This window comes from Nannospalax galili, unplaced genomic scaffold (assembly GCF_000622305.1).
Source record: "Nannospalax galili isolate Female #2095 unplaced genomic scaffold, S.galili_v1.0 scaffold753, whole genome shotgun sequence".
Taxonomy (NCBI): Eukaryota; Metazoa; Chordata; class Mammalia; order Rodentia; family Spalacidae; genus Nannospalax; species Nannospalax galili.
This window is the reverse complement of record NW_008333775.1, coordinates 80,409-98,655: the sequence shown is the minus strand read 5'-3', so window position 1 is coordinate 98,655 and position 18,247 is coordinate 80,409. Positions and strand designations below refer to the sequence as shown.

Here is an 18,247-nt window from a genome sequence, read left to right as displayed (position 1 = left end):
CTAGTGACAGTCGGTTACTTTCTGAGCTCCTTGGCATCTGAGCATGGATATAAAGTCATCAGGTACATTTCAATGGTAATGTATTTCACCTCTACTAATTAACATGGAGCAAATTTTTATGCTTCTTCCTCAAATATAAGTCACTTTTTAAAATTTGTTGATTTTTTGTGTGTATTTCACACAGAACATCCCAAACAATCTTATTCATGTATATACCCACATTCCAAATGGCACCCTCCTATAGTCTCCCCTCCCCCCCGACTAGAGCCCATATACTCTGTAATCCCTGTTACTGTCCACTGTGTTGTCGGCACCCCCAGCCGTTCTCCAGCGCTTGTCCATCTGCTGAATCTAGTCATCCTATCTAGAGTTCCTTGTTTGAGGAAGATCAGCTCTTCCTCATCTAGCAGCAATCAGTTGCCGATATTCCTTTAGATAAGATTGGGGTCAGCTGTTCATTTCCCAGTTCTGTGCTGGGTTACTGTCTGGGAGTCTCTTGGGTCACCCTAGCCAACAACTCAAAAGAAGATATCTCCTGTCTGGAATTGTTTCTTGTTATGTAGCTTTTAGCTATATACATGGACTCTTAAAGAATTATATTGATCCCTTTAATCTTTGGTTTATACTTTCCTTTTGGGTGTTTAAGACCACACAGTTGGCCCAGATAAACCAATCTATTTTTACTCTTAAGGTCGTTTGAGCATCTGTTCCTCAGGGGTCATCAGATATATAATTTTAAATGATCTTTATAAAGGCAAATATAGCTTGCTGTGCAGAAGTAGCACAGGACAAGTGTTTAGTTATGTAACCTTTCCTGACTGCCTCTCCTGGGTGCCTCCTATGAGGGAAATCTGGGACCACCACCACTTCCAATGGCTTTCTTCCTCTTCTAATTCTTCAGTTGGTGTGCTGGATGCTGATCAGTGGACAGAGCACCCGGAATTAGATGAATTCAGGATGGATAAAGGAACTTTGGAGAAGTCAAGAAAACAGTTCTTTTTCTACATAAAGTGACTCCCTATTTCACAAAAGACAGAGTGTTGATTCTCTAGCTTGGCCTATGAGTTCTAGCACCATTATTTGGCTCTATCTTTCCGTGTGTGTGTGTGTGTGTGTGTGTGTGTGTGTGTGTGTGTGTAACCCAAAGTTGTCTGAGGGAGTCTCATCTGAGGAATTGCCTCCATCAGATTGGCCTGTGGGCATGTCTGTACAACATTTCAATTTTTTTATTTATTATTTTTATTTTATGTGCATGAATGTATTGCCTGGATGTGTGTAAGTGCACCCTTGGAGGTCAGAAGAAGGCATTGGATTCTCCTGGAACTGGAGTTATGGATGGTTGTTAGCTGCCATAGGGGTGCTGGGAATCAGACTCAGGTGCTCTGCAAGAACAGTCCGTGTTCTTAACTGTTGAGCCATCTCTTCAGTCCCGTGGGAGATTTTTTTGAGCTAACTTGTATAGGAGGGTCCAGTCCATTGTGGGCAGTGCCATTTCTGAGCAGATGGGCCTAGGGTGTATAGAAAAGTAATTGAACATGAGCCTGGAGCTAGCCAGTAAGCAGTATTCTTCCATGGTCTCTGCTTCAGTTCCTGCCTCCAGGCTCCTGCCTTGAGTTTCTGCCCTGACTTCCTTCAGTGATGGACTGTGACATGGAAGTGTAAGCCAAATAAACTTTCCTTTCCCAAGTTGCTTTTGGTTAGTCTTTTATCTCAGCAACAGAAAGCAAACTAGAACAGTGTGAGTGTGTGTGTGTGTGTGTGTGTGTGTGTGTGTGTGTGTGTTCACTCATATGCATGTGTGTATGCATGTGTGTAGAGGCCAGAGGCTGATGTTGGGTGTCTTCCCTGATTCTCGCCATCTTATCTTTTGAGATTGGGTCCCTCATTGAACCTGGCACTCTCTAATTGGCTAGACTAGCTAGCCAGCAAGCTCTGGAGACACACCTGTTTCTGCCCACCACTGTGTCTATATAGGGTTACAGATACACACAACCACATCCAGCTTTTTATATGTACGAGGGGGTTCCAAACACAGATGTTCATGCCTGGCCAGCAGGCCCTTCACTGAACCATCTCCCCAGCCCCACCTCTCCTTTAGAAAGTTTTTCTATGTGTGTTATATACACACGTGCTTCATCAAGTCCCTTGGGGATACATTATTATTCCTACTTCACTGGGAAAGACACTGACTCACGAGAGGTTAAGAACTTGCCCAAGATCACACAGAGTTACATTGCAGGTATCTGGACTCCAACTCCCATGTAATCTTACACCAGCATGTGTCAGAGCTGTGAGCAAAGACCTGGAACAAGGAAGCAAAACCTATTAAAAAATGCTCACACCTATAATCACAGCCCTTGGGAGCACAAGCCAGGAGGTTTGCCGTGAGTTTTGAAGTCAGCCTGGGTTACAGAGTGAGTTCCAGGCCAGCATAGAGTACAAAGTAAGAGTCTGTCAAACAAACAAACAACAAAATGCTGAAATGATCTGGTATGAAATCAAGTTTCTTTCAATAGGACATGGATGATATATATATGAACTTTGTAAAATTGTGGTATGCTATACAAAGATTACTTGATATTGGACAGTGTGTGCTTATAAAAAGCATACACTTGTGGCTATATCCCTCAGAGTATGACTAAGCAGAATTAGATGTACTTTTGGATCCAGAGCACTATGGAGCCTTTGCATCAAAGTGTATATTTAAGAGCAAAATTGGTGGGTTGGGAATGTAGCTCAGTAATAGACCACATGTCTAACATGTGAAAAACCCCAGTTTAACACTGAGTACCACAAAAAAAGAGACAGAACAAAATTTCTATTTTGATACCTCTCTTTTATTAGGAAAATTGGAGTCATCATCTTATAGGGCTACCTCTTGAAATAAGAGGGCATCCAGATTAGGAGAAAAAAAAACAGAGTTATGCTTAGTTCTCCCATGTGCTCTTCTATTCACTGGGCAGCTGGGGTGGTGCTTTCTATGTTGGAAGCATCCAAGGTCACCATCTTGTAGCCAGATACCAGCCTCACAGGTTCAGCAGTTTGGCCAGCAGGTTCCACAAGTTTGAGTCACATCTTATGATTAAATCATTCGTGTCTCAGAGAAGGCTCACTCAAAACCTGCCTTTTGTACAGAAGATGCTAGAGCCCCATGCAGGGGCTTCTCCCTCTCCTTCAGTAGAAAGATCAACAAATGGGCTGGTGAGATGTCTGAACTGGTTAAAAGCATATGCTGCCAAGCCTGGGAACCCGAGTTCAATCCCTGAGACCCATATGGTGGAAGGAGAGAACTAACTCTCACAATCTGTCCTCTGACCTCCACATGTATGCCACAGCACACATGTGTGTACACACATACACAATCTGTAAGCAAATGTTTTTTCAATTTTTTAAAAAGAAATAAAGATCAACAAATTCAGAGCTTTCCTTTTCCATAAAAGTGAGAGAGAAGAGCACTAATCGGAGAGAAGACTAGTCCTCGTCTCACGTGCAAAACCATCTGATGTGTCTCGTAAGCAAGGTCTTAATTCCACCTCCAAAATTATTTGCTTGTAGCTCATTTTCATCTCCTGCTTCATGTCAGAAATTCCAAAAGGAACATTTTGTGTGTTGCTCTGAGTTTGCCATTAACATCTGAGTGCAGAGGCAATGTACTTACTGGCCTTGTGCAGAACTGTCTGTCACAGGCTAGCCAGGCAAGAGCTCAGTAACGTCCTGGCACCCTGGCTCTTCTTTTTCCTCCCACCTCCCCTTGAAATTGTGGGAAAGCGCCTCCACATCTTGCTGAGGTTCCAAGGGAAGGCAAGCATATTTCCAGGGAGAGGAGACTTCCCTGGAGGGCAGAGGCTCCTTGTCTTCGTGAGGAAGGTGTTGGAAGTGAGGCCCAAGCAAGAATATTAACGGAGGTTTCAGATGGTTCAGAGAAATAGAAGCAAGCCCCATCACCACCACTGGCCAGAAAACCCTGCTGCCAGTGTGGGTGGACAGAAATGAACTAAAGTAATGACATGGGCAAAGAATGGGAGTCGAGAACTCGAGAGACCTGCTCTGCTGGCTACTTGTAGTATATGTAATGACTGTCTCTGGGCCTTGGTTTCTTCCTCATTAAAAAATGGAATAATAACACCTACATTTCTGGACTACTGGGATGATTAAAGTGCTTAGGCCAGTGCCTGGTATGAAGTGAGCACTGTAAGAATATTTGTGGTTGTAGTGAACTTCATGCCCCACAGGATGAGAGGTCTGATTGCACTTATTAGCTATGTAATTTTGTACAAATTACTCTCTGAACCTCAGTTTTCTCCTTTATAAATGAGAATAGCCTCCTAGTACTAATCTTTTCAAAGATTAAAAAAAATTAAATGGATGATGTATGGAAAATTAAGTCCAGTGCTTGGGACTGTTTATGTCTAGTAAGTGCTGATTACTATTTTGCTGCTGTTGTGGCATGTCTCCAGTATCTCTAGACTTGTTCCTCCTCTACCACTCCACTCCATGGTATTTTCCCCAGGGCTTTTTCCCCCCAGGTAGCAAAAGTGACCTTCTTATGATAAGCAGGCTCAAAGAAAACTTAGAGGAACAGGATGGACAGAAGGGAGATTGCAAGTAAAAACAGACATGGGAACTTTCCAGGGTGAGAAAATGGTCTACATTCTCACTGATGTATTTATACACCAAGATTTGTGGGCTGGAGGGTAGCTCAGTGATGGAGCACTAGTGCAAAGTCCTGCGTTTGATCCTGAGAACTGAGGGGGAAAAAAACCCATCCAACACATTAAACTGTACACTTAAATGAAAACATTTGTGGTTTTAAAAAACGTTTATTTTTATGTGTATACGTGTTTACTTGCATGTGTGTAAATGTACCACATGCATGCCTGGTATCCAAAGTGGCCAGAAAAGGGCATCAGTTGAGTTACAGAGAGTGGTTAGCCTCCATGTAGGTGCTGGGAACTGAACCTGGGTTATCTTAATTACATATGCAAATATATATATTATATAATTTGAGGTATAGCAACTCATGGGTTTTAATCAGTCTGTCAAGAGAAATTTATTTTGATCCCTTTATATGACAAGCATGGCTCTAGATTCTGGAATTATAGTTGGGAATAAGACAGTCATTGTCCTCAAAGAGTTCATATTTTATGGAAGGAAGAGTTGGATAATAGAATAAGGAGATGAATGAAGTCATTTTCTATTCTGATATCAGAAAAAATATAGTAATACAGTAAATGATTTGGGTAGCTGCTTATCTTTTTCTAATCAATGCTATTAAAGTAAAACTTACATAAAAACAAATGTTTTGGGTCTGGAGAGATGACTCAGTGTTTAGGAGCACTGGCTGTTCTTCCAGAGGACCGGGTTTGGGTTTGGGTTTTGTTCCCAGCACCCACATGTTGGCTAACAGTGGTCCAATCAGTAACTATAGTTCCAGCACTCTTCTTGTCTCTGTTGGCATTGTACTGTACACCTTCATACACATGCAGGCAAAACACACATAAATAAATTTAAAAATTTTAGATGTAAATGAGTCATGTATGGTGGGGTTGGAGAGATGGCTCAGTGGTTACGAGCACTGGCTGCTCTTGCAGAAGACCCAAGTTCAGTTCCCAGCACCCACATGGCAGCTAACAACCGGTAACTCCAGTTCCAGGGGATCCAACAGCCTCTTCTGTCCTCCAAGGGTGTTGCACGACATGGGTGCACTTATCTACACATAAGCAATACACTTTTGTTGGTCAGTGCCTGGGGAGTTCAGAAGAGGATGTCGGATCCCTTGGAACTGGAGTTATGGACAGTTGTTAGCTGCTATGTGGGTGCTGGGATTTGAACCCGGGTCTTCTGTAAGAACAAACCAGTGTTCTTAAATGCTGAGCAATCTCTCCAGACCCATAAATAAAATATTTTTAAAAGTTAGTCATGTATGGAAATGTCACAATGAGACATTACTATTAACTCTTTGAGGGGTAATTAGAATGCATTTTATACACGTATGAAAATGTCAAAGAACAAATTTAATTAATGATTTTTTAATTTAAAAAGAAACATTTGCTAAAAAGAAAAGGAATTCATTCCTTTGTAGTCTAACTTAAAAATTAATATGAAGCATAAAAAAAGAAAAGAAAAAGAGAGGCAATTTAAAACTCTAGGAAATCCGAGCTTGGTGGTACATGCCTTTAAATCTAGCACTGGGCAGGCAGAGGTAGGAGGCTCTTTATGAGTTTGAGGTCAGTCTGGTCTACATAGTGAGTTCTAGGCCAACCAGGGCTACACAGTGAGACCCTAAGTCTCAATACAAAAACAAAAACAAACAAACAAACAAAAAGCTCTAGAAAAATATAAGAATTATCCAAAAAAAGATTACAGTCCTAACATGAGATGAGCTAAACTTAACAATGGAGCAGATAAGAATCTCAGTCTGTAGATTCAGAAAATACTTCAACTACTGTGAAGCGGAGGGGTGGCTGTCAGAGCAAACAACTTGCTCCACCTGCCCCATTTGTAGTAGAGACCGAACCCAGGGTTTCTTGAATGCTATGCAAGAAGTACTCAGCATCGAGCTATATCCCTAGCCCCCTAAATTCAGTCTTCTACTTATACAGGTTACCCCTTAAATGTCTGGGCATGGCCTTCATAATGGGTGCCTTTTGCTGCCTTCCTGCACTGCATGGTGGGACACATGACTATTCTGTGAAGTTACCCAGGGCCGAAACACACAGTACGGCCGTTACTCACTTTTGTTTTGCCACTTCTTCACAGTGTTTTCAGAAAGTAGACCCTGGTCTTTTCTGCTTCAGAACTCCACACCTTACCCTCTTCTCTCATCAGCCAGATTGACTCCCCACATCTCCGGCACAAGGCCCTGCTTCTCCAGGACTCTGTGCACACCCACAAGTAATGTTACTTGTGCTTCATTCCCTAAACTCCTAATTTCTCTAACACAAAAAGTGAGAAGGAAGTGTTTGTTCTGTCAAACATCTTGCTCTGGGAAAAGTATCAGTTTGGCTACCCCCCTGAGTGGGGGAAGAGAAAGTGGACAGAGAGCATTAATATCTCAGACTATTATCTAACCATGGAGTCCCTCTAGTGAAAGCTTTTGTACCATTTGTTTGTGTCTGACAGGGTCTCACGTAGCTCAAGCTGGCCTCAAACTTGATATGTTGCCAAGGGTAATTTTAAATTCCTGATCCTCCTGCCTCCACCTCCCCATTGCTGGGATTACAGGTGAGCAATACTATGCCCACTTTAAGCTTCTGTGCCTTTAGTGAAGAAAATGTATTTCTGACCTTTGCTCAACCATTTCAGCAGCATAGAAATCTGAGTTTTGAACTTTCCTGAGCAGTAAACATTGTGACCAACTCCCCAGCATCCCCATTCTGTCACACAATTAATCTACACAGTTCATGGTAACTCTTGCCCTTGGTTCAGGGACAGACAAGCCTAAACCACTTTGAATCACTAGGATTTATAGAAGCCTTGATGATGGCTCTGGGAAAACACCCTTCTGCATCTGAAATGCCATGGAAAAGTAGGCTGTGTCTACTGTAAGACAGGAGTGAGGATGCACAGAACTTCCCATTCCCACTGGTGTTTAGGCCACCGCAATAAAGAAGCTCAAACTGAATGGCAGAAAGAACGAGAAAGAGCCTACACCCTTGAGGCCATTGGTCAGCCACTGGGCCCTGCCCTCTTTGCCCATTGTTAAGCCAGCCGGGGTGACTTTTTTTGTTACTTCCTGCTCAGTGCTTTCTATCAGATAAGAATTTGGTGCCAGGAAGAAGTGTTGCAAGTAACAGGTTACCGTGGATTGCTAGTGTGTCTCCCTTCCTACCCTGATGTAGCCTCATGATAAGTCCTAGAACATGTGAATGTTACCTCAAAAGAGTCTGCAGACAAAGTCACATTTATCTTCAAGTTCAGCCAGATGTTGAAGAAACATAAGTTAAAAACATTTGGGGCTAGAGAGATGACTCGGAGATAAAGAGCACTGACAGCTCTTGCAGAGGACTTGGGTTCGGCTCTCAACACCCACATGGTGGCTAACAACTATTCATAACTCCAGTTCCAGGGGGATCTGACACCCTCTTCTGCCCTCTGTGGGCATTGCACAACATGGGTGCACTAACATACATGCAGGCAATACACACATACATAAAATAAAAATAACATATTAAAAATAACAATAAAAATAATATTTGACCTTTATTTCATGAACAGGCATCAAGATTTTTTTAAGTCTTTGTGTTGTTATTGTTGGGATTGGTGGCACATGTATGCAATTATAGCACTTTGGGAGCAGAGGTGGAAGAATCATGAGTTTGAGGCCATATTGCAATATATAGCAAGTTCAAGCCAGCCTGAACTACATAGTAAGGTCCTGTCTCAACAACAACAAAAACAAACACAAGAGCTATGAATATAACTCAGTGGTAGAGTGCTTGCCTAGATGCTCAGGTCTCTTAAGTTTGATCCCTAGTACCTCAAAAGTTTTCTTAACAGAACTTTGTATGACCCAGAAATTTATAGTGTTTAAAAATATTTAGTTCCAAGACTTATTTGAAGATGTTACTAATTTTAGAAATTGATCTTTTGTAGCTAAAAAAGAACCCTGGTCTGAGAATCTGAATATCAGAGTTCTGTTTGTCTTGACCACTCAGCTGGGCCCTTGAGAGGACTAGTTCCCCACAGAGCCATAGCTACTTCTGTGGGGATATCAGTGGCTTCCAGGCACATGAGGGTCGTGTAGGTCCTTGGTCCCATACAATTCTGGGTCCTATCTCTATCTACTGAATCAGATTTTCTAACATTGAGGTCCATATATATTTGTTTGCTTGTTTTGGGTTTGTTCTTTTTTGAGACAGTGTCTCACTTTATAATCCAGTCTGGCCTTAAATTTACAAAGATCTTCCTGTCTCAGCTCCCTAAGTACTGGGATTGCAAGTTTGAGACACCAGGCCTGGTTTGAAGATGTATTTTTCATACATATATAATATATTATATACATATTATATATATATGAAAGTGACTATAGTGAACAGCCAAGTTTGGGAACTGCTGTGCAATGACTCCAGGATCCTTCTAGAATTTCATTTTCTTATTTCTGTCCCTTCTATCTCTGCTGCTAGATACTGTAAAAATAAAACAAAACATAAAATAAACAATAAAAAACCAAGACTTGGTTTCATCATCTTCATATACCCCCAGAACCTCACAGTGCCTGGTAGGTAGTAAGTACTCAATAAATATTTGAAGAATTAATCAACGATGATTAAACAAGTGAGTGTTATGTGGATCCCAATCACCTGTAGATAGAGAAATATAAAGAAAAAGAAACTATTTTAAACATCTGTTGGATGTGCTCTGGTATTTCTGGCCATCATACTCCATATATATATATAAATCCAGTGCGTATTTGGGGACCTGGGGAGGGGGCTGAGATTCTCCCATGGGTTAGATCATCCTATGATATTTCAGAGGTGATGGCCACTGTCATTCAGTAGAAGCCAGTTTTCCTCTCCTTAACTTTTCCAGGTCCAGGAACATTCGTACCTACCTGGGTGACCGCTGTCCTTGGGGCTCATGCTAAAAGCCTCTAAATCTACAAGGGCCACTTCAGGCTTCTGGGGGCCCCAGCAGGTGGGAGGAGACATAAGCCAGCAGTGGGTGTCAACTGAGCTTGGCATTCGTTGCCTACAGGATGTGAGGTAATGCCTCTTGTGATCTCACAGTTCTTTGTCCCCTCCTCTATACCCCACCAACCACCCCTTGAACTCCCCAGTTCAGACACTGTCCGCTGGCCTTGGCAAATATCGGCTCAGGATGAAATCTGTCACCGAGGTGGGCAACTTAGCCAGGGGGATGTAGAGGAGCTTAGCATCGAGGCCAGGGTTGTAGCGGATGCGGGGACTCCGGGAGACAATGGCATGCTCCATGCTGTTGGTGACATCTCTGATCCTTGGCTCTGCCAGTTGCATCATGTTCTTCAACTTGTCAGTATCTGTTTGAAGGCATTGAGGTGGGGGGTGGGGGGAGACAGGATAAAACTTCTGTTAGTTCATAAAAGATGGTTTCTCTTGAATTCCATCCAAACTCTCTGGCCATCAGATCCCTGATTTAGCATTTCAGGCATGTTTGGCACACCATGCATGGTATTCCTTACATAAGCACCCATTTTAGGATCTCTATAATCATCTTGTTTCTGTTTCCAAATTCTACAGTTGTCCTGAATTCTCATTTTTGTATTAGACTAACAATGAAAAGAGCTTGCCAAATTCTTTGACGACTGCACCATTTGCCAGCTGTCTGACCTGGAGCATAAATTTTGATTATCTGTCAAGTGAAGATGATAGTATGTGTTCTGGAGAATAGCAAAGACGACTATCACCTTTTGATCACTTGTCAAAATATCTGAGAAAAATACGTAGAGGAAGATTTATTTTGGCTCATGGTTTCAAAGGTTTAATCCACGGCCACTTGACTTGCTCTGGGTCTGTGGTGAGGTCAAATAGCAGGGCACGGAATACAAAGCCACTTCCTCATGGTGGTCAGGAAAGAGAAAGGGATGGGAGAGAGGTGAGGAGGAAGGGAGAGAGGGACAAAATACAGGAAAATGCAGTCTAAAGGCATGTCTCTAAGGATACATTCCCCTTAACTGGGGCCCAGTTAAGTTTGCATCATCTCCCAATAACCCACAGAATTATGAAGCATCAGTAGATTGACTCTTTTGGTTTTTGTTTTGAAGGCAGCATCTCACTCTGCAACCCAAGCTGTCTTGGAACTCACTATATAATCCAGGCTGGCCTCAAACTCATGACAATCCTCCTGCCTCAGCCTCCCAAGTGCTGGAATTACAAGTATAAGTCATCACACTTGGCTTTTCCCCTTTTTCTTGTTTTCTTTTTCTTTCATTTATTTGTTTGTTGCAGTCCTGGGGATTGAATATAGAGCCTCAGACACATCGGGCCAACACTCTACCACTGAGCTGTACTTCTAGCTAGGATAATCCATGGATAATGTCAGAGCCCTTGTGATCCAGTCATGCCCCCAAAGCCCCACCTCTGAACATTGCTGCATTGGGGACCAAGCCTTTAACACATGAGCCTTTGTAAGACATTTGCAATCCAAACCATTATAATGGTTTATATCAGAGCAGATGGAAGGCCAGAATAGAAAACGTACATATTGCAAAGAAAAACTGAAAGCAAAAATATTGACCCGAGGGATTCTTAGTTACTTCAAGTTATTCATTTTTCTTCTAGGAATTCCTACTTTTTCTACAAAAGCATGTAGGAAAAAAGTTATTAAAAAAATCATAATCCTAGGCCAGGCATGGTGGTGCATGCTTTTAATCCCAGCACTCTGTGAGTTCGAGGTTAGTCTGATCTAGATAGTGAATTCCATGCCACCCAGGCTATATAGTAAGATCCTATTTCAAACAAACAAACAAAAAAAAAAGTAATCCTGCTTTGGTCATAGGGTCATTATGGAAGCAAATGACCAGGGCAGACAGAATCTGAGGACAGTGGCTTTCAAGTGTCCTTTACACAAGACTCTAAGGAACTCCTTTGTTGCTTCTTGGGGAGAAAACTATTCTTCATTGGAAAAGCACAGCTACACATTGGGGTACTCAAAAGAGCAACGCTCACTTGAAGGCAGACTATTAAGGATGATGTTCTAGGAAGCCTCTTCTTCCTCCTTCCAGTCACCTCAGAGAAGGTTCCCTCATCTGAATTAGGGCCCTAACTTCAAGCCCTGTTCTTTCATACTTTCATAGCCTTATTTCTCCTAATGGTCTTTAGACACATTTGTCACTAAATGTGTGTGTGTGTGTGTGTGTGTGTGTGTGTGTGTGATTTGTCTCCTCTACAGGGTCTTCAGCTACAGGCAGCAAGGGGAAAGTGCATCACACTGTCCATTCCAGTTCCCTAGCCCCACACAGTGTCTGACATATGATGGTCTTGCAATAAAAGGGCTATTAAGTGAAAAAAGAGCTTTCTTGGTTTTCATGCACTGGCTTTTTTTTTCAGTACATGTTCTTACTATTCTTCATGAACTTCTCAAAACAAGAACAAGCTCTTTATAAACAGGAGCTTCAACTAGGAACACAAACAGCAAAGTAGAATCAGGAGAATCATGACTGCTCTCTGCCCATCCTGCTACACATCCCTCCAGCCTGTGACTAGGAGTAGATGCATCAGTCAGAACCCTAGGCTTCAGTCTAAAATCTCTTCAGAAGACATCCGTGCCCTGGCCATGTGGGAGACCCATCAACAGGAAAGGGTGGAAGACGAAGGACAGGACTAGGAACAAATAGAGTCCAGAGGAATATCTAACAGGGGAATGGCCCTCCCTCCCTCAAAAGAGGCACTCTACAATCCTCTGTAAACCCCTCCCCTCAAAATGCAGCCAAAAGTCTGTCTACTTTTCCTGGGTCTGATGAGTGGACCTGGGGTTGACAACTCTGCAGGGTAGGGGACCTTACTGTGGGGCTGCTGTGTTCTACGCTGGCAGAAGATTAACACTACCCACAAAGTATATCACCTTCTGAGCAAGCCGCAGCCATGTCACAAGACAGTCAGGAAGCTCTTGCCTCTCCATTGGGCCAAAAGCATCTTCCTTCAACATCTTGTCCCCTCCCTCACCTTTTGATAATACAAGGTGTCCCAGCCATGGAAGGACCCCAGCAGATGGCATGGGGGAGCCTGCTGTGTTCTCCATGAGCCACAGGGCAAACAGTCAGCTTCGAAGTGCATGGAAGTCAAGCCAAGGGGCATTTTCTGACTTTTTTTTTTTAAATTTTTGGGCTTTTTGAGACAGGGTCTCCCTGTAGTCCCAGCTGGCCTAGAATTCACTATGTAGACCAGGCTGGCCTCAAACTCACAAAGATCCATCTGCCTCCCAAGTGCTGAGATTCAAGGCATGCGCCACCACACCCAGCCATTTCCTGACTTTTAACTCTGTTGATGTATAATGTCCAGAAAACCATGCCATTAGAATAAGCCCAACCCCTGGATATTTTCAGACCTGTTATGGATTTGATTGACTGACTATGCTTAATCCATTGCTGTAGTTTGGATCTTAAGTATTCCCCAAAGATTCGTGTATTAAAGGCTTGGTCTCCAATTTGGTGTTACTGGGAGATGGTGGAACTGAGAAATGAAGAAGAGGTTTTGAGTTGCTGGGGAGTGTGCACTGAGGGGATTGTGCAGCCCTGGCTCCTTCCTCTTCCTACCTTCTGTTTCCCAGCCATGAGACTGCTCTACCACAAACTCCTGCCATGATGTGCTGCCATAGGCCCAAAACAACAATAGGGCCAACTGATCATAGACTAAAACTGGGCACAAATAAACCTTTCTCTTTCTAAGTTGATTTTTCTCAGGGTTTTTTTTTTTTTTTTTTTTTTTTTTTTTACATAGTAACAGAAAATTGACTAACTCAGACTTTCTGTGTATATTTTTAAAATTCATCACTTTGGATTTGGGATTATTTTTGTTTATTTATTTTTGAGACAAGGTCTTTATATGTAATCCAGGCTGGCCTCACATTCACTATGTGACTCAGGTTAGCCTCTTGCCTCAGCGTCCTGAGTGCTAAGAGTACAGGCCTGACCACCCTGCCCAGCAGGATAAGGATTATTTAAGGAACTCTACAATATAAGAACTTAGAGCTTGTAGGTACCAGCGTAATGGAGGAAAGGCAGCCACACTCAGTTTAGGGAAAGAAAGACAGTATCCATAAACTTTGAATTCTAATTGGATCAAGCACTACTCTATAAATTTTACTCTCTCTCTCTCTCTCTCTTTCTCTCTCTCTCTCTCTCTCTCTCTGTGTGTGTGTGTGTGTGTGTGTGTGTATTTCCTCATTTATTTCTTATAACCCACTACAGATGAGAAGACTGAGAGCTCAAACTTGCCCAATGCCACCAGGTTAGATAGCCTATGTCTCAGTCTAAGAGTTTAAGATGACTGAAAGTTGCCTCTTGGAAACAAGGAACTAAACTGTTTAGGTCCAGAGGGAACAGAGGAAGGCTGGGTGCATGACTGCTTCACTCTGAATGAAGGGAAACCTCATGAACCCCCACAGTGCCAGCCTCAGCAGAGAGGCGACCACAGAAGGGCATATCAGCTAATTGTGCCACAGTCTGTTTCTATTGGCAACAGTTTTCTCCTACAAAGGGCAGCTACATAGGAGGCTCCTGGTGGTGGTGGTCAGGGTCCTCTCCATCCAGACCCTGGAGGTTGCACTAAGGAGACTCCTAGGAAGTCTCACGGATCTTCCCCTTCCAGAATCAACTGACTCAGCTTCAAGACACTCCAAAGGAATGCAGAGCCCCCTGTTCGTCCCTACCATGAAATGTTCACCATTTGGCAATTCCTTCTCCTCTGTTCCTCCAGGCCATGCCCTCTTGTACACTCCACTGGCATATACATCCCCAAGTTGGAGGAACTTCCCCAAGTTATGCAACACAGTAAACAACTGAGATGCCCTTTGTCTACCTACCCCCGAAAAGCTCCTAAGGTTCACTGGAGCCTGTGAACTGAGAGAGAGAGAGAGAGAGAGAGAGAGAGAGAGAGAGAGAGAGCCCCTGCCTAGAGGCCTCCTTCCCCTTTTTAAGAACCACATGTATATTTTCTTCTTTAATAAACTATACGTCACATTTGTGTTTGTGTGTGTGTGTGTCTCTGTGTGTGTGTATGTGTTTGGGGAGGGGAGGCATGTGGAAGCCAGAGGTCCACACGTTTAGTGTCTTCCTAAATCACTTTCCACCCTTTTTTTTTTTAAGTTTGAAGATTTGATTTTCACTTTATTCTTTGAGACAAGGTCTCTCACTGAACCTGGAGCTTACTGATTCAGCTAGACTGGCAGGCCTGCAAGGCCTATGGCTCCTCCCGTTTCTGCTCCCCCAGCCCTAGGATTACAGATGTATGCTATGGTACCCAGCTTTTTATGTGGGTGTTGGGAATCCAAACGCAGGTCCTCATATTCCCAGCCCAGTAGGCAGTACCTTTAGGCTCGATTTAGAGATGAAAAACTGAGGTATACAAAGACCAATGAAGCCGGGTATAGCAGTGTTCTCATGTGATTCCAGCATTTGGGAAGTGGAGGTAGGACGATCAGGAGTTCAAGGTCATTCTCAGCTATAGAAAGTTTGAAGCCAGCCTTGGCTATGTGAGACCTTGTCTCAAAAGAAAAAATTAAAAAAAAAAAAGAATACCAAGAAGACCAATGAATATATTCAATCTGACAAGTGTCAGCACCCGGACTTGAGCTTGGCAGTCTGGCTCTGTTCTCTGTACATTTTTACAAGCTCCACCTGTATCTGATGTTTGGGAGGAAAATACCAAGAGCAGACATCAACTTTCCAGACACCCAACCTTCTCAGCAGCTATGGCTCTGCCACTTGGACCCTAATCTCAAACCTAGCTGTATGACCTTTGGCCCTGAGTCTTTCTGAGGCTCTGTCACATCTGTAAACCAAAAGTCAGTCAGCAACCCTGAGATCTCCTGGCCCTTCTCAGAGAGCCCACTCCCACCTAGGGACTCACAGATGCGGAAATACTCCTCTCCGTAGCTATCCCGGGTCTCCTGAGGCAGCTGATCCCACAGCTTCTTCAGGCGTGCCTCCAGGCCCTGATGGCCCAGAATGGATGTCCGGTAGTTCCCTGGTTCAATGATGCTGACCTTCACTCCAAAGAAATGGAGCTCACGCCTGTGAAATTAGAGTTGTACTTGGTCTGGCTTCATGACAGGCATCAGAGTCACCTCAGGAGGGACCTGTCTCTCCGGAAACCTGGAGGTGTTCCTCCTACCATGGCATTGCTTTCATGTAAATAAGTCTTCCTTAGGGCCTCATCCCTTTTCTAAACTGATCCAGCAGTTTCTGGGTGACTTGCATGAGGCAGACCCAGCAGGAAGTAAATGGAGAATCTAGGCCAAGGTCTTGCCTCCTACCAGTTTCTTCCCACTCAGTCTCACACAGCACCCACGTGGGAAAAGGAATGAGGGGATCTGTACTAGGCCTGTATCCCCCTGAGGGTCTTATAGGACACCTCTGCCCCAGGCCTCCCTCTATGTCTGTTTGAAGAGCCCCCCCTCCCAGCTCCATTCACACAGGCCTAACAGAGTTTCCCTTAATCTGAGTCTACACAAGGGAAGACTCACCTGATATCCCCTATTTTTACATCACATAGTCTCCCCAGCTCTTCTCTTGGTCACTGGGGAAGGCTCTAGCTGCTGTTTTACCTCCCTGCCCACATACTGTCTCTCTCAGGCCTCTATTAGAGCTGTGGCAAAGCCCCTGAGACTCCCACCCAGATCGGTTTGGTACCATGACCCAGTCACCTGATGCTGTCAGAGAAGGCTTCCACACCAAACTTGGAGACACAGTAACCACCACCAATGAGAGCCACACGACCACCGGAGCTGGACATGTTGACCACCCTGCCCCGGGCTTTCTTCACCATGGGCAGCATGTTCAGGGTGACTTCAATCAGTCCTACCAGGTTCACATTGATCACTTTCACAAAGTCTTCTTTGGTCAACCATTCATTGGGACCACTGGGCAGACCCACACCTGCATTGTTCACTAGGGCCCAGAGGCCTAGGGGAAACAGAGGGAGAGAGAACCACATAGGGATGAGCAGCATCTCTGGAAAAGTACTAAGGATTATTATCCAACAGCTCAGGGCCCAGGGATGGTTGAGCATGTGTACACACAAGGACAGTGAGCAGTCCATTCAAGAATGGTGTGGCTTGGGCAGCAGTCTAAAGGACCATGTGCTTGATGTCTCTGGTGGGGCCCGCTTTTCTGATTCATGTGATCTGCCAGCTCAGTGGGGTGCTGTACCTGCTACAATCTAGGCTGTGTGCAGCCAGTGGCACCAAAGCTATTAGATTTGGGGTAAGAAATACCATTTTCATACAGATAGATTAAGGCTTGAATTTCCTCACCAATCATGCATCCCCTTCTCTATTCACTTAAGTATAACCAACTCCATTCAGTATCACCAGAATCAGTCCATTCATTCATTCACTTATCATACTTCATTCATTTATGTATCTACTCTGTGCTAGTTAACAGAGCAAAGGAAATGTAAAATTGAGCAGGTTGGGATCTTACCACTAAAGGGGATCACAGATCAGAAAGAAAAGAATATAAATAAATGCACAAAACATTTAAATAAGGTATTTATGGAAAATGTGATAAAGACTCTCTTTAAATTGGGTGGATACAAATGGACAAAAACAGTGCTAAGTATGGTCACCAAACTCTGCAGGGCCTCAGGCTTGGAGAACCTCAAATTCTAGGTCTGGTTCCAGATTCAACCTAGGACAGGTCACTTCCCTCCCTAGGCCTCAGGTTCATCATAAGATCACACTAGCCTGATAGGGAAGGGGGCTGTGGGAGAAGTACCCCTTTCATTTGTTGTACATACTGATGAGGAAAACACAGTGGAAAAGCCTCACCTTCATCAGAAGATTCCATGACACCTGCCCCCCCGCCCGATGCTCAGACTCCCCTTATCCTTATTGCTCCCCCTACCTTGGTTGACACAGCCTCAGAACACTCTGACACTCTGACTGCCACAGTGTGCTCTCTTAAGGACAGAGCTGGATGTAAACATCAATCCTGCCCCACACTCCCATCTTCTTGCCTTCTTCCAATCAGAGAGACTCCAAGAGAGCAACTGACTGGTAGGGCTTAGAACCTTCTCAGGAGGGGACTTTCTTGCCTTACAGAGGAGAAAATAAAGCTCTTGAAACTCAAAGATCCTAACACTCTAGTGGTCTCTGTTCTAGAGGGGAATACACACCTCTGATACCTTTGCTAGTCCTCCAGAAGAGGATGTACTGTGTGCTGGGGAACCAAGACATATTATTGTTTTGTTTAGTTTTCCTGTAACAAATAATCAGAGAATGGCCAGAGCAGGGCTAGCAGTTTTAGGCCTGTGCCAAGCTCATGTCTACGTACTCCTGAGAGGCAACACAAAAGCATCCAAGAGCTCTGCTCACCCCTGCCCCGCCTCAGTTTCTTGAACACTGGGGTACAGATATGTATCACCTCACCCAATCCCAAGTGCTTCTTACATCAATGTTGCCCAATGGCACAGGCAGAATAATGTTCTTCCAAAGATGTTGTCTTAGTTTGTTTCTCCATTGCTGTGACAAAACACTCTGACCAATACCAACTTGGGGAGGAAAGGGTTTATTCAGCTTACAACTCCCAGGTCGCAGTTCATCAGGGAGT

The 18,247-nt window shown here is 43.8% G+C and overlaps 1 protein-coding gene across 2 annotated transcripts in view; it reads right to left on the bottom strand.

The window, feature by feature from the left end:
* Positions 1-9,713: 9,713 nt before the first annotated feature.
* The window catches only part of Sdr9c7 (short chain dehydrogenase/reductase family 9C member 7), a 19,438-nt gene continuing 10,904 nt past the window's right edge, over positions 9,714-18,247 (bottom strand). Inside the window, exons 3-5 of one of the 2 annotated variants that reach the window (XM_008828382.2) lie at positions 16,342-16,600; positions 15,476-15,709; positions 9,714-9,933 (exon numbers count right to left, since the gene is read on the bottom strand). In XM_008828382.2, the coding sequence (XP_008826604.1) occupies positions 9,780-9,933; positions 15,476-15,709; positions 16,342-16,600 (647 nt within the window). In that variant the 3' untranslated portion in view covers positions 9,714-9,779. Of the gene's footprint in view, positions 9,998-15,475; positions 15,710-16,341; positions 16,601-18,247 lie in introns of both variants that reach the window. The other variant, XM_008828383.2, reaches the window with a different exon arrangement.